Here is a 15,307-nt window from a genome sequence, read left to right as displayed (position 1 = left end):
GGGAGGTAGCATTTCCCTTTTTGGCAGAAGCTGTCTTTGGGTGGTTCAGAGCCAGGGGCTGGAGTGATGGGGGTGGGGTGGGGGGGAGGTTGGGGGGATAGAGTGGGAGTGGTGCTGGCTGCCCAGCACCCGGCACTCCAAATTCTCTGGCTGGTTTCCTGGTTTGACCTGAGTGCCCCACCCGGGGTGGGTGACGAGTGGCTTTGCGCATCCCCTCCTGCCCCTTGTCCCTGCAGCCGGAGGGGTGCTGGGCAGGGGGAGCAGTGGCAGAGAGGAGCGAACGTGAAGCCCGCTGCGGAGATCCACTGCTGCTCGGATCCCGAGGCTCCTCGAGGCTGAGGGGGCGCACTCGCCCTCCCCACCCACTGCAGATCTCAGGCTTTGTCCCCCAGACAGCAGCCGGGGTGACAGAAGAGTTTGGAGTCCCCTGGCCCTGGCTTTGAGTTCAGGCTGGGCCATCCTAGTGAGTCAACTGGCTTCTAAGACCTTCTGTCTCAGCATCGTTCAAATGGGCCACGGCTCCTGAGCCAGCGCGCCCAGCCCCCCGGTCCCCCAGGGCTGCCTCCAGCGCCGGGCCTGGCTGGCGTGGGGCACTGCCCATCACTTCCCTTGACGTTTCCCCTTCTCTGTCAGCTGATCCCCACCTCCCTTCCTGCCCCATCATATCCCCCCCCATATCTCTCCCATCGTTTCACACTCAGGGCGTCCCACAATGGCCCCCGTTTGGGGAGCATCCATGTCTTCCCCTCTGGAGAGCCCTGTCTCTGACACTAGCTTTCAAGTGCCACCTCGAAGGCCCTGGCTCGCCCTCTGTGTAACTCTGAGGTCCCCTCCCTGTCAATCCTCCGTGGCCCCATCACTTCCTGCCTTGTTTTATGGACACCTGTGATGAAGCCGTATCTTCCTGCTCACATCCTAGACTCACCAGTACCCGATCCTGTGCCTGGCACACAGTAGGTGCTCATTAAATGCTTATTGACCAGAAACGAGGTGAACTACATTCTTAGGAGCCGCAGGTTCTTGGAGAACAGCTCTGGCCCTGCCTGTGGAAGTGAGTCTCCAGCCCAGAGGGTGCCCAGGCCTCCTGCTGGTGTCCGGGAGCAGGGATGCCTGGCAGGGGCCCAGCCCAGCCCCTGAGGGCCACCCCACCCTTGAGCTGTTCGGCCAGACCGCACGCTCCGCCTTCTGCAAACGGCCGTGGGGGCAGCAGCTTGGGTAAGTTCCCCTTCCGCTTCCTCCTGCCTCCTGTCCGCCGCTGCTGCTCCTTGCTCAGGGTGCCTCTCCAGCTCTCCATACCCCTGTGTCTGCAGAAGCGCTCCGGGCCCTGAGCTGTCAGCACCACCGCCCTCCAGGCCTCCGACACGATGCAGGCCATAAAGTGTGTGGTGGTGGGAGATGGGTAGGTACCCGGCTGGACTTGCTGACAGCTCCGTCCCGGGGTAGCCCTGGCCCCCCCCACCCCCGCCCTGGCCCCCCTGAGGCTGCCCTCTGCCCTGCAGATGGAGGGGTCCCTGGGAGGCCGCCGGAGGAACGGCTCCCTTCTTCTCCCAGGGCCCAGAGGGAACCCCAGGGGTGGGCTGAGGATAGCTCCACTCCGTCTGCCCACCTCACCCCGGAAGCTGCCTGGGTGGAGAGTACAGGACTAGGGTTGGGGATGCCTGGGGCCCGTCGCCTGCACCCTGAGAGCTGAGGCTGGTCTCCCATGGGCCCTCAGGCTTCGATTCTGTGGATGCCGGCTCGGGGTGGGGGGAGGTGGGTCCCCAGGCTGACCTGGGCTCTAGTCACAGGCTTGCGCTGCTGTGTGGTCTTGGGCAAGCCACAGCGCCTCTCAGAACCTCAGCTTGGCCATCTGGAAAGAGGTCCATGCCTGCAGGGTTGATGTGGGGTCCCTGGAGATATTCTGACTGGTTGTCCTGCATGTAAGTGTGTTTGGTGAAGCCGACCTCCTGAGCCTCAGCCTGCGTGGCTGGGGAGCTTGGGAGCTTGCGCCGGGGCTGTGGGTGAGGAGCAGAGAGGGGAGGGGCATGAGAGACAGAGCTGCGGGAGGAGGAGGAAGGGGGGAGGGGCGTGACTGGGGGCCAGTGTGGGCCAGGCCGAGCCGAGGCGACTTCTCAGCTGTTACATCTCAGCGACCTCAGGTTGTCACGTCCCGCTACGGGCCTCAGTTTCCTCATCTGTGAAATGACAGCTTTGATGTGCCCGTCTCTCGTGCCTGCCAGCACTGTCTTAGGGTCCAGCCCGCAGGTACCGCCTGGGGTTTTCTGTAGGTCCAACCCCGACACGTTCCCGCTGGTCTGGCTGGGCAGGCCTCTTATCCAACCCTCCCATCCTACTGAGGGCAGCCTGAGGCCTTAAGAGACTCGATTTTCCTGGCCTGGGGTGGGCTGGTTTATCAGGCAGCCCTCCGCTGATTTCTGAGGCACGTTATCTGCCCGCCTGTCCAGCCCTGTTCACTTCTGCTTTATATCTGATCTGAGGAGGGGAGGGCGGAAGCCAAGGACAATGTTCCAGTCACTTAGAGTTACCTTGTTGGCAGGCCCGGGGCAGGGGGTGGGGAGAAGAGGGCAGCCGGTCTCCTCTGAGCAGGAAGTGACGAAACCAAGTTGGGCAGGGGAAGGCCCGGGGCTATCTGTGCCCCCTGCCCCCTCCCAGCCCAGCAGACTGAGGGCGAAGACTGCACGAGTGATGGCGATCACTACTAACTTTGTACTTACTACGTGCAGGCCCTGGGCTTAGTCACACTCCTCTGTTTTATCCTCCCACCAACCCTAATATTAGACCCATTTTACAGTCGGGAAAACTGAAGCTCAAAGAAGTTGTCATTTGCCCAAGACCTCATGGGATTTGAATCCTGGTCTCTCTGATTCCTAAACTCCATGCTCTTAACAGCCACGGTGAGGTGGGAGGGAAAGAGGAGGGTCAGGCTTTCCCCAGTATTTGCTGCTGCTACACTGTGCCAGGACTGTGCTCAGTTCTTTCACCGGCTTCGTCTAGTTTACCTCTCGGTCCATCCTATGAGATGAACTCATCTTATCCCTATTTTCTGGATGGGGAAACTGAGGCATAGGGAGGTTAAGTGACTTGCCTAAGATCATGCTACCACTAGGTAGGTGATGAAGCTGGGATCTGGATCCCAGGGGAGTGATGGCAGAGCCCTGGACAGGTACCAGGGGCCTCCTGGGGACCCCCTGCTCTTAACCCTCTGTCTCACATCATTGTCACCTGGGGAAGCCTGTTACAATACGAATTCCCAGATCCAGCCCACACCCCTGATTCAGAATCTCTGGGGTAGGACCTTGAAGTCTGTCCTTTAACAAGCACCCCAGATGACTCTTAGGTGTGAGAGCGCCGATACAGGGATTCTCAGACGGGGACACTGATGCCCAGAGGGGTGGGCCTGGGTCTTCTCTGAGGGCTGGGCTAGGGGACTGGGCAGGTGCTGAGAAACCTCCCTGAGTCTCGGGCAGGGCCCATGACCACTGTCCTCTCGAACTTCCTGTCTTTCAGAGCCGTGGGCAAGACGTGCCTGCTCATCAGCTATACCACCAACGCCTTCCCGGGAGAGTACATCCCCACCGTGTGAGTTCTGTGCGTGGGCGGGGCGCTCGGAGGCTGGGGAGACACGCATCACCAAGCCCACCCCCTTTTCAGGCACATCCTGTGAGCCTGAAAGTCAGCCTCCAGCCAGTCTCTGCCTGCCAGAGCTGCCCACTGGTTCAGCCGGGGAGGCAGCAACCCGCGCCGGGATGAGTGCCGAGGGCTCCCAGAGGGGAGAGAGGCTGCCGCGGGGTGGGGAGGTACAGAAGCTGTGCCAGGGGGCAGGCGGCCTTCCAGCAGGGAGATGCGGAGGGCTGGCGTGAGCAAAAGCAGGGTGGAAGAGGGGCTGGGGCGAGTCGTGGGGGGCCTTGACACCGGGAGGTCAGAGACATCAGGGCCCACGTGTGTGCCGGGGAGAGGGCAGTGCCACCTGGAGGCCTGCCCTCGTGTTGGATGTGGTGGCAGGGCTGTCACCTGACGCACAGGCATGTAGGAGTATGTGGGGTGAATGGGAAGCATCGGCCCCCTCTCACCGATGCTCGGTGGCCCCATCCCTCTCAGGACAGCCCCCCAACTCCATAGCACAGCATCCAAGGCTCTGTGTGGCCTCCTCCCACCTTCCTTTCTGGCTTCATAGCCCAGTACTTTGCTTCTTGTCCCGTCTGCTTCCCGCCCCTGGTCACCAAGCACTCCCTGGGCATTTCCACCTCAGGGCCTTTGCTCCAGCTGCTCCCTCTTCCTGGACTGCTTTTCCTTCCCACGTCCACATGTCTAAGACCTCCAGGCCAGCTCCAGTGTCTGCTCCCCCAGGAAGCCTTTCTGATCTGGCCTGAAAGCGTCTCTCACTCCCCAGAGAGGTTTTGTCTGATCTTTGCCACGATCACGAGCCTACGCAGGGCAGGGGGCCACGTCCAGTTCTTTCTGGGTCTCCCCATTGTCTTAGGAGAGGGCCTTATGCACAGTGCAGTCTACACATTGCCTTAGACACGATCTATCTGTTTTGAGTCGACCTGAATTGAACTTCACGGAGAGGCCCTAGGAGGATGGATCACTGCTACCATCTATCAAGGGCCTACTGTGTCCTGGTCCCCGGACGAAATGTCACACATGTGTGATCTCATTTGATGCTCATGGGAGGAGGTGGCTGTTATTCTAGCCCCAGGGTGCCTGCGGGGGAAGCTGAGGCTCACAGCAGCTAAGGGGCCTGTCCCGCACAGGGTCACCAGGTGGGCTGGGCTCCCTCTACTGATATGTCTCCCTGGGACACTGGCCCTGGCTCCAGTTGCCTCAGGAACCCCAGCCCGGGCAGGAGGACGGCAGCGAGGAGAGGGCAGAGAAACCTGGGTAGGAAACCTGGAAAACTGATTTCTGCCCCGGTTCATTTCGCAACTCCCGCTATGGCGCCAGTGACCCTCTCCGCATTGGCCCTTACCTGCACGCTCACCACCAATCACCAAATGCCATCTGGTGCTGAGGGAGGGCTGGCTCTAGCCCTGAGCGGGAAGGCAGGTACAGAATCGGGGAAGGCAGCTCCTGCAGAAGGCCAGTCTCACCAGGACGGTGCTGGCGCTACCTGTGTCCTGTCTCTGCCTGTTGCAGCTGGGCTGGAGGGCCCACTTGCTCAAAGATCTTAGACCAGTTGCTTCCCCTCGGTGAGCCTCAGTTTTCCCTTTCTATAAGAGGAGGGGCAGGGCTGGGACGTGCCAAGCTCATTGCCCGGGGGCCTTCCCCGTGCAGGGAGGTGGGAGGCGAGTTCTCTGGTGCAAGATGGTGGGACCAGCAGAGACCGAGGTAGGGCCAATTGCGCTCAGCAGCCCGGAGAGACTGGCCCCTGGTGGCCCCGAGTAGATTCGGTTGTTCTGGACAACCTTGTGGAAGGACAGACAGAATGGACCAGACAAGGTTTACCTTCCCAGGACTCTGAGGGGTTGGGTCAGAGAGCAGGGCCGGCTCCTGGGTGAGCCATCTAGGCAGGCACACACTCGGGTGGGTCCTGCACTTGGTTTAATGCTCAGATGCCCCATCCTGAGATTCTTAATGTTTGAACAAGGGTCCCTGCATTTTCATTTTGTGCTGGACCTGCCAGGTGTGTAGCCAGGCCTGCATCCCACACTCTTTGTCTTCCATATGGAGTTACTCGGCTCTGGACAAGCCCCCAGAGGGGCTCCTGCTACAGTGCTCGCACCCCTGTGACAGGGAGGGGAAAATAAGCCACCCTGAGCCCTTGACAGTGGAGGGTGGGGACAGCCGGGGAGAGCAGAGTTGGGGAAAACAGGTAGCCTGAGATCTCTGGCACAGAGATAGAGGTCAAGAGAGCTCTGGGGCTGGGGGTGGTAGGGTTTGCTGGGGCCGGAGGCAGGTGCTAGTGGACCAGATCAGATAAGCGAGAGAGCTGAGCTGAACTTGCTGCCTGCGGGTTGGGGGATAAGAGCTCAGGGTCAAAGCCCTGTCTCACAGATGGGGAGACCGAAGCCTGCTCTGTGGATGGCCCTGTGCTGGGGGTTGGGGATACAAAGACAAGGCAGGAAGACCCTGCTCTCAGGTACCTGTGGCATAGGGGTTCTCCCCTTTCCCCTCTCCTTATGACCATTCTCAAATGGAAGCCCAGGTGAGCTTTCAAAAGCGAAAATTAGAGGGAGCCACACCTCGGCCTAAATTCCTCCCTTAAAACCCACCTCTTACTCCATTCTCGTCCTCGGGGACCAGACACGCCAGCCTCCCCCAGGCTTCTGCACTCACCACTTCCATCACTCAGGTCCCAGCCGAGGTATCCCCTCCCTGACACACTGTCTAAAGCAGCCCCTCCCTCCGCCCAGGCCCCCTCCATCTCTCCACCCTGCTTGACATTCTTCGCAGCCCTTCCCCATCTGACTTCTCCCGCTGGGATGGAAGCTCCATGAGGACAGGGCCCTGGTCTGTCTAGTTCACTAGACCAGGGGTCCCCAACCTCTGGGCCACGGCCTGTTAGGAACCCTGCAGCACAGTAGGAGGTGAGCGAGCGAAGCTTCATCTGTGGCTCCCATCGCTCCCATCGCTCGCATTACCGCCTGGACCATCGTTCACATTACCACCTGAACCATCCACCCGCCACCCCCCACCCCCGGTCCGTGGAGGACTTGTCTTCCACAAAACTGGTCCCTGGTGCCAAAAAATTTGGGGACCGCTGCTTTAAATGTTTGGAAGAACTTATCACTGAAGTCCTCCAGTCCGTGGAAAAATTGTCTTCCATGAAAGAAGACATGGTGCCAGAAAGGTTGGGGACCGTGGCACTAGACCAGCTTCTAGAACAGAGACGAGCACATGGCTGGTGCTCTGTAGTGACAGGGCCAGCCTGGCAGGCAGGGAGGGCACGTTCCAGCCTGTCCTGAGAAGGTGCTGGAACTCAGCCACCAGCAGGGGGCTCAGCTCTGTGGGGGCTTGTCTCTGGGAAGGAAGAACACAGGTGGTTAATTTAGGTCGGAGGGGCCAGTACTTGGTTTTCACCTTCCTTTGTAAACCGGCAAATCCAGCCCAGATTCCCCCGGACAGGATGACGTGCAGCCTCCCTAGTGGACGTACCAAGCTTTCCGGCCTGGCCTCGCACCTCCCCCTCGCCCCATACTCTTGTCACTGAGCGAGTTATTCCCTCACTGTGTCCTGCTGGCTCAAGCCTCCCCGTTGCTCATACACGCCCTCTGTCCCCTTGCATCCCACCTGGGACACCTCTCCGCTCCCCCATCTCCTCCAACCACCCACCTCTCTCACCGGTGGCTCCGTCTCCCAGCTTCCCCTCTGACCCTTCTCCAAGACTTTTCCACCCAGTGGCCAAGAGGGCCTTTTCCAAATGCAAAGCTGATCATGTAACCCCTGCCTGGTGAAGCCCCTCAGTGGCTCCCCATTGCCTGGAGGACCACGCCCTAAATCCAGCAGTGGTCCATGCCCCACCTGACCTATCAATCCTCCCTGGTCCCCAAGTCACAGCCATGCATGCCCTGTGGTCTCTGTGTTCTGTGAGTCCACTTTCTTTCCCCTGGAAGCTTGGGTGGTGGTCAGGTGATGCCCGGCGCTGAGCCCCCTTTCACCTGCCCCCCATACCCCTCCTCCACTCCATGCTGGGGTCAGGGCCGGGCCTGCAGCTCTGGGGGTGCAGAAAGAAGCCACACAGACTCTGGGTGAAAGCACTCCAGCCGTGTGACCATGGGCATGTAACTCTCGGGCTTTGACTCAGTTTCCTGCTGTGTAAAATGGGCACCATGGTAGAATCCACTTCCTGGGCTCACTGAAACGATCTAAGTATGAAGGGCCTGGAACAGCACTTGGCACCCCTGGGTGCCCAGCCAGCGTGAGCTCCCTGTCCTCTCCACAGCTCCCAGTCAGCCCCCAGACCCCAGCTCAAACTCTGCTGAATCTCCAGCCATGAAGTCGCAGTGATGCTTACGCCATGAGCTTTTCTGAATTGGGTAACAGGATCTAGTTCTGGCTCTGCCCCCAACTGACTGCGAGATCTTGGGCAAGTCCCTTCCTGTCTGTGAGCCTCAGTTTCCTCATCTGGTAAATGGGAGTGAGGGTTGGCCGCAGTGGTGGTATAAGGTTCCTCTGGTCCTGGTTGCCTGTGGGTCTCTGAAGTAGGGGACCCCGGGAGTTGTGGATCATTTTGTCCCTGCAGTGATCCCTCAGGGTCTGGCAGCTGGTCCTCTGTGGGGGGCCGGTGACGTTTAAGGATGAGACTGTTCAGCTCCTCAGCATCTCCCCATGAGGTGGCTTGAATATCCTCTGTCCCTGGATCTTCCTAATGGCCCCAAGAGACAGGGCTTTTTTCACAATGAAGAAAGTGAGGCTCAGAGAAGCTGGGTTACTCACCCAGGGTCACACGACCAGGACAAGGCTTCACAAGGAACTTACTGTTCCCTCCCAACTCTGGGTGGCTATCCCCGGGCGAATCAACCCTGCTGCAGTGCATTTGTCCACCCTCTCGCTCACAAATGAGTGTACAGAGGGAGCCAGGTTCAAATCCTAGCTCCTATGCTTGTGAGCTGGTTGGCCTTGGAAGAGTTATTTGACCTCTTGGGGCCTCGGTTTCCTCAACTGTCTAATGGCAAGAACTTGAGGTTCTTTTATCTTGGGTCACTTGGGACTTCAAGACCTAATGTATGAAGGTCTCTAACCCTCTGACCAGCCCCAGAGCAGGTGTTTGGTGCTGCTACAAGTCCCAGGAACCAGCTCTTTCCCCGTTGCCACGGCCCCTGAGACCCTGGAGTTGGCTCAGAGAAGACAGAGGCCTTTGGCTGAAGGAATCTTGGGGGATTTTGGGTGTCAGAATTTCAGACTGGACAGTGAAGGAAAGAGTGTCCCTGCACCCTAAGCTCATCCCAAAGGAGTGTTTCTGGCAGAAGCCGAAGAAAGCATGGGCACTTCTTTCCCCATCATGCCCAGCGACGTCTCCCTGAACAGTGTCTTCTGCCTGAAATCCCACTATGGTATGGGTGGTACCAAGAGTAGGTCCACAGGGCACCTACTACGCGCCAAGTGCGATGCTGGCCTTGGTGCAGTGAGGAACGAGCCAGGCTGGATGTCTGCTGTTTGGGTGCTAAGTTCACCACAGATTACTGAGTTGGGACGGGGTGGGGGCCCCGACCTGGCTGGGGCTCGGGAAAGGCTTCCTGGAGGTGACCTTGAAATGGGACTGGAGGGAGCATGAGTAAGAGTCAGCCCAGCACCAGGAAAGAAGAAGAGTGGGGAGCCAGGGGAGGGGCATTTGCAGGAACTTTCCAGGCAGGAGGGAGCAGGGCCATCTGCGGAACTTAAGGCTGGACGAGCATGGGGTGTTAAACATGTCAGGTTACCCACTTTTTTTTTGGGGGGGGTTGCCTGTCACAGGACAGATGTCTTTGGAGTTGCTCTGAAGCATTACGGCTTCTACAGCCTGTCACTGAGCCGTGTTCTGGGAGGGCTTCGTGGAGGCGGTGGCATCCCAAGGGCTTCAGTTCAGTTTGGTTTAACTCTGTTCCACCTACACTCACTAGGTGCCAGTCCTGAGTCTTCAGAGATGAAACTGACATGGGCCCCGCCCTCACGGAGCCCACAGCCCATGGCGGGACAGAGACACACTAAAACCAGTTCATAGTCAAGGCAAAGCAGTTGCCTGAGAGAGGGGACGACAAGCTCCTTCCAGGTCGGGGACAGGGAAGGAGGTGTCTGGGACGTTTCCCCACAGTGCGAGCTTGTGCGATTGCCCTGGAGGCCTCTCTGGTGTTGGCAGGGAGATGTTAGCCTCTGCCCCACCCTATTCCTTCAACATGTGCCTCTCCAGTGTGCGCCAGTGGCCTTTCCTGAAATCTCCAGTAACTGAGTTTTTGGTGTGCACTAGGGGTGGGCGGGAAGGCCAGGGAATTAACACCCAAGGACTTCCCTCTGCCAATGGGAGATGGAGAAGGTGGTTAAATACCCCAGCTCCCTGCCTCCTCTGGGGGATGCCCTGAGCTCAGTGGCCCCAGCCAGACGGAGCCCCGGTTCCCGCGCAGCGATAGCTCAACAGCCGCTGTCCCTTCCCCTCGGCTGCCTGGAGTCACTTCCCAAATAAACCACTGGTGCCACTCCCTCAGCTCGGGGTTTGCTTCTGGGGGGACCCAACCTAAGACGGGAATGAACACTCATTCAACAAATATTGGGTGACTAGCCGCAGCGTCCAGCCTAGGAGGTGGGTAAAGTTTATTCTGATCATGCCTTGGAGAGAATGTTATGCAACCTCGAAAAATCGTCTCTCCAAAGGGTAGGGAAGGGCAGAAAAAGAGTAGAGACAATGTTTTCCTCTTTATGCTTACCTGCGTTTAAAATTTCTTATGTAATTGATCAGTATTTAAGAAAAATAAAAAATAAAACCCAACTGCGTAGAGCTTTGTGACTTTGGTCCTGTTGTAGCTCCTCTCTGGGTCTTGGCCTCTGCCATGGAACCATGGACTGCAAGTCCCTAGACTCTGGGGCTGGAGACTGGCCCTTCTATCTTACCTGTTCCCACAGGTTCGACAACTATTCAGCCAACGTGATGGTGGACAGCAAGCCCGTGAACCTGGGGCTGTGGGACACGGCAGGGCAGGAGGACTACGACCGCCTCCGGCCGCTCTCCTACCCGCAGACGGTAAGCTGCCCAGCCCTCCTCGTGGTCCTGGGCTTTGCATCCCTCTTGCCTCTGCCTGCTGAGCCCTGACCCTCCCCTTAAGGCCCAGCCGGAGGAGTCCCCGCCCTCCATCAGGCCCCTGTCTTTACCGTGTCCTCTGTCTTCCCAGCCCCTCTGCCTCTTGGGCTGTGGCACCACCTGGCTCTCAGTGGGTGGGGCAGGCAGACTCTGGACCAATGGGAGCTCAGGATGGCCAGCTCTGGGGGTGCTAGGGGAGGGGAGGAGTGATGGGGGCACATCTGCATGTGGCTGTGTGGTTGCTGGGCTCTCTCTCCAGGGTGGCAAGGAAAGTGCTGGGGCTGGCGACCAGATGGCGGGTGGGGGGTAGGTAGTGAGTGCCTGGCGGGGAGCATGGATTCTGGAGTTCCAGATGGCAAATGCTTTCATCCTTGTAAGCCTCACTTTCCCCATCTGTGGAATGGGGTAGCAGCAGCACCGCTACAGTGTTGTGTGAAGATTAACCACTTAGGACAGGCTCGGGCCGTTAGGAAGTGTTGGATAAACAAGCAGCAGCCTGGTGTAGAGGTGGGAAGGGAATCCCTACTCTGCCGGATCCTAAGCGCCCAGCATCCCCTGGGCGCTCCAGCCCTCAGTGGCTGCCCAGGTGTGGGAGAGCCCAGGTGGGATGCCTCCAGGCCTCCCCTCATGAGTAACCCTTGTCTGACCTCCCAGGACGTCTTCCTCATCTGCTTCTCCCTTGTCAGCCCAGCCTCCTATGAGAATGTCCGGGCCAAGGTGAGCGGGATGGAGCGGGGGTCTTGGGGGGATGGGGCAGGTGACCCTGAGGGAGGGGAGCACGGAAGGGAGGGACCGCTGACTTTGGCCTGCCCCTGGGGCCGCAGAGGATGTGGGCAGAGAGGGTCCCTCCTGCCAGGTCCCCAGGGCTGGCAGGGGGCACTGGGGGTGAGACTCAGAGGAGGTCTCAGAGGGGGCTGTGATAGTTAGCTTTACTCTCCAACCTGTTCTCTCTCCTCCCCACACACCCTCATGACCCCCTATTATCTCCTCCCGACTTGGTGCCCCTCTTCTCCCCCTACCCCCTGCACAACCTCCTGCCCCCACCCACCGGCCCAGTGGTTCCCGGAGGTGCGGCATCACTGCCCCAGCACGCCCATCATCCTGGTGGGCACCAAGCTGGACTTGCGGGACGACAAGGACACCATCGAGAAGCTGAAGGAGAAGAAGCTGGCACCCGTTACTTACCCGCAGGGCCTGGCGCTGGCCAAGGAGATCGGTACAGGGCTCGGGCTCAGACAGGGGAGCTGGGTGCAGGGGGATTGGAAACATAGCGTCCGGGGCCAGGCTGTGCGATTCCACCCTGGGTGTGCCGTGTACTAGCTGTGTGACCCTGGACGAGTCACTTAGCCTCTCTGGGCCTGTGTTTCCTCCTCAGTGAACCGTGGCAACAGTAGTAGCTCTGAGTGGTTGGGAGAATTAGACGAATTCACGCCCATGAGCTCCTAGAGCAGCACTGCACGTGGGAAGCACTTTGTGTTAATTGTTATCATAGCATTAGTATAATCCATAAACAGACATTGAAATAAGTGCATTTGGGCAGACAGAAGCAGGGATGGAGTGGGGTGTGCTGTGGTTTCTCAGAGGACGAGCAGCCGAGTCAAGCTTGGGTTTTCCGGGAAGGCTTCCTGGAGGTGGTGCTTCTGCTTGGGTTTGAAGGGTGACGTCTTTCCCTCTGCATCCTTCTCACCCCCCATTCCTCACCCTCCTGGCTTCTCAGCCCAACTCCTCTTTGCCTCCCGGCCACTGGGCCAGAGAAGTGACTTCTCAGGGTCACGCAGCTGGTAGGTGGCAGAACCAGGATTTGAACACAGGACCACAAACCGATGGCTTGGGGGCCTCCTCGTGGTGGCTCAGGGCTGCCTGCACCAGGGAGGTGATGACCGATGGGTCTGGCCTCTTCCGTGGCGTCCAGGTCTGCTGTCCTTTGCCTGGGGACAGGGTACTTGCCCAAGAGCCTGGGACCACCAGTGGGGTTTGGCCACTGTGAGAAGTGGCCCAGTGCCCAGGGTGCTCTGCGTCACCACAGGGTCCGGCAGACCCAGGGTTTGGCCCTTGAATTGGTGGGGCCTGCCGCAACCCATCCCTCCCTCAGCCCTACCACTCTTCCTTCCGCCGGAACTGGGAGGGCCCTGGGGACTCACATCTCTTCACAGGAAGAGAAACCACAGCCGTCACCCCCTCCTTCATGTGACTAGCCCAGTGACATGGCCGTCTTTCCCAGGGCCCTCCGCTGCCACTTAAACCCTGGGTCCTTTGTCCCATCCTAGGGGCTCTGGCTCTCAGGCCCTCTGGTCTTTCCTCACGAATATTGGGGGTTGCACCCCTGCCTTCTCTTCTTTCTAAACAGCCTGTCCCCCCAGACTCCTTCCACCCAAGACAGTGACTCTCCAGCCTGTGTCCGACCCCGTCCTTAAAGCACAAGCTTTGGAATAATATGGGGCCTGGAAGCCTGGATTCTGGTCCTGGCAATGACTGTCTGTGTGACCTTGGGCCGGTGGCTCCCCCTCTCTGGACCTCAGTTTCCCCATCCGTACTAGCCAGCCTAAACACTCCCTAAAGATCCTTTCTCCTTCACGAGGAGATGAGTTGGGGTTCCTGCCTTGGCCTCTAGCCAATCCATCTTGGAGCCAATACCAGCTGGGGGTGGCCAGGGGCAGTGACTAGTGACTTTGAACTTGCCTCGGACAAGCCCAGGCCAAGGGGGAGACCTGGGGGGCCTGCAGGCTAATGAGGACAGCAGCTGCCTCTGCCCACCAGTCCAGGGTGACGAGTTGTGGGGCAGCTCTGATCCCAGCTGCTAATCACAGCATTGAGTGCTTCCTGGGCGCTGGGCCTGTACATTCTCCTGCTTTATCGTCATAGCGACTACGAAGGAGGGACTCTCATCATCCCACTTTACAGAGGAGGAAACTGAGGCTCAGGGAGAAGTCACTGGCTCAAGGCCACCCAGCCGGGATGTGCCACGGCCGAGACTTGAACCCGGGCTGCGTGGCTCCCTCAGTCATGATCAGGGTGGTCTGCTGCCCCCACAGGTGGGCGACTGGGGAGCAGAGAGGGGGGACAGGCTGAGGTCCTGGAGTGGCCAGGCCTCTAGTCGGGACCCTTTCTCTAGACACTACTGATCCAGGAAGCAGGAGGGTGGCGGGTGCCAGGGAGGATGAAGCTGGAGGGTGTGGAAGAAAGAAGTGGACACTGGCTACGGTCCCTTGCAGGGAGACAGTGGCCAAATGCCCAGTGACACCCTTCTGGGCACAGAGGGTTATGGTGACGAGACTCCCAGACCCAACTCGGGGTGCTCCGTACCTGCCAGCTGAGCCCTGGGACCACTGCCCGTGCCCCCTGGTGGGACAATGCTCCCACGTGCAGGGGAGACACCCAGCGTGTGACTCAGGACAAGTGACATCCTCTCTGAGCCTTGGTTTCCTTGTCCTTGCCCCACACTTTCTTTCCCTCGTCCCTGGGCTGCCCCTCCTGAGATCTTGGCTCCCCTCTCCCAGCTGTGTGTCTCTGGCCCCGGGACATCCCCTCTCCGGGCCTGACTCCTCACCTGGGAAGTGGGGACTCACAGAATTTCTTCACAGGGTTGTCGGAAGCGCCCAGCTCAGTGCCTGGCAGGGAGCAGGTGCTGATCAGCGTTGGTCTGCTTCCTTCCCCCCACGCAAGAGCAAAGTTCCCCCTTCCTGCCCTTCTCCTTCTCTGTTTCCTGAAATCGGCCCCCAGGCCTCTCGCAGAGGGGGGTTTTCAGTTGCTTACTTCAGGGAGACTGCTTGGGTTGTAATGGACACAGGAGCTCTCACAGGTTCCTTCCAGAACGTCACAGAACACTGCCCCTGGGAGTGGGGCTCAGCCTACCTTCCTCGCTGTCTGTGCCCCGTGCTCCAGCCCTGAGTGGTCACGTGGGAGAAGGCTGGTCCCCTCATGGGGGAATGGGTGCTCCCCAGTTCCCATTCCTCTTGCTGAGGGCCCCCAGCTGCCCCTGGGGGAGGAGAAATGTCTAGTGTGTGACTTTGGATAAGTGACTTTTCTGAGCCTCAGTTTTCTCATCTGTAGAGTGGGGAGATGCGAAGGACTGGCTAGATGACATTTGGAATGTCCTAGTGAGCGGGCCACGGGTTCCTCAGGCCTCCCGGGGGAAGACGGAGGCAGGCATGTGGGAATTTTCTAGAAGAAAGTGAGGCACCGAGAAATTTGGTCACCGTAGCTTGAGCCCCTTTCTTGCCAGAAAGGTATCCTTCCTTAAACTAAGGGCTTTTGTGTCCAAGAAAGACACAGACCTGCTCTCATGGGGGCTCTTAACCTCTCCCTCTGAGTAAAACTCCCCCTTTCTGACATGACGAGACTGAAGCACAGGGGGGTAAATACCCTGCTCTGAGTGACACAGCCCAGGTGGCCGCCATAGCCGGTGCAGTTGTATGGCTTGGGAGGGGGTTTTGCCCAGCCCTGACCTAGGCCTCTACCCTCTTGCTGCCCTAACCTAGACTCAGTGAAATATCTGGAGTGCTCAGCCCTCACCCAGAGAGGCCTGAAAACCGTCTTTGACGAGGCGATCCGGGCTGTCCTGTGCCCCCAGCCCACGCGGCCACAGAAGCGGCCCTGCAG

At 59.1% G+C, this 15,307-nt stretch overlaps 1 protein-coding gene across 1 annotated transcript in view; it reads left to right on the top strand.

Annotated features, from left to right (window-relative positions):
- The first annotated feature begins 1,224 nt into the window (after positions 1 to 1,224).
- Positions 1,225 to 15,307, top strand: part of RAC2 (Rac family small GTPase 2) — a 15,192-nt gene continuing 1,109 nt past the window's right edge. The window contains exons 1-6 of the mRNA XM_024761546.1: positions 1,225 to 1,399; positions 3,508 to 3,579; positions 10,534 to 10,651; positions 11,363 to 11,425; positions 11,765 to 11,924; positions 15,187 to 15,303. Of these exons, the coding sequence (XP_024617314.1) occupies positions 1,365 to 1,399; positions 3,508 to 3,579; positions 10,534 to 10,651; positions 11,363 to 11,425; positions 11,765 to 11,924; positions 15,187 to 15,303 (565 nt within the window). The 5' untranslated portion in view covers positions 1,225 to 1,364. The remainder of the gene's footprint in view (positions 1,400 to 3,507; positions 3,580 to 10,533; positions 10,652 to 11,362; positions 11,426 to 11,764; positions 11,925 to 15,186; positions 15,304 to 15,307) is intronic.

The sequence above is a fragment of the Neophocaena asiaeorientalis genome, unplaced genomic scaffold, assembly GCF_003031525.2.
Source record: "Neophocaena asiaeorientalis asiaeorientalis breed wild unplaced genomic scaffold, Neophocaena_asiaeorientalis_V1.1 scaffold473, whole genome shotgun sequence".
Classification (NCBI taxonomy): Eukaryota; Metazoa; Chordata; class Mammalia; order Artiodactyla; family Phocoenidae; genus Neophocaena; species Neophocaena asiaeorientalis.
This window is presented reverse-complemented; position numbering and strand designations above follow the sequence as displayed.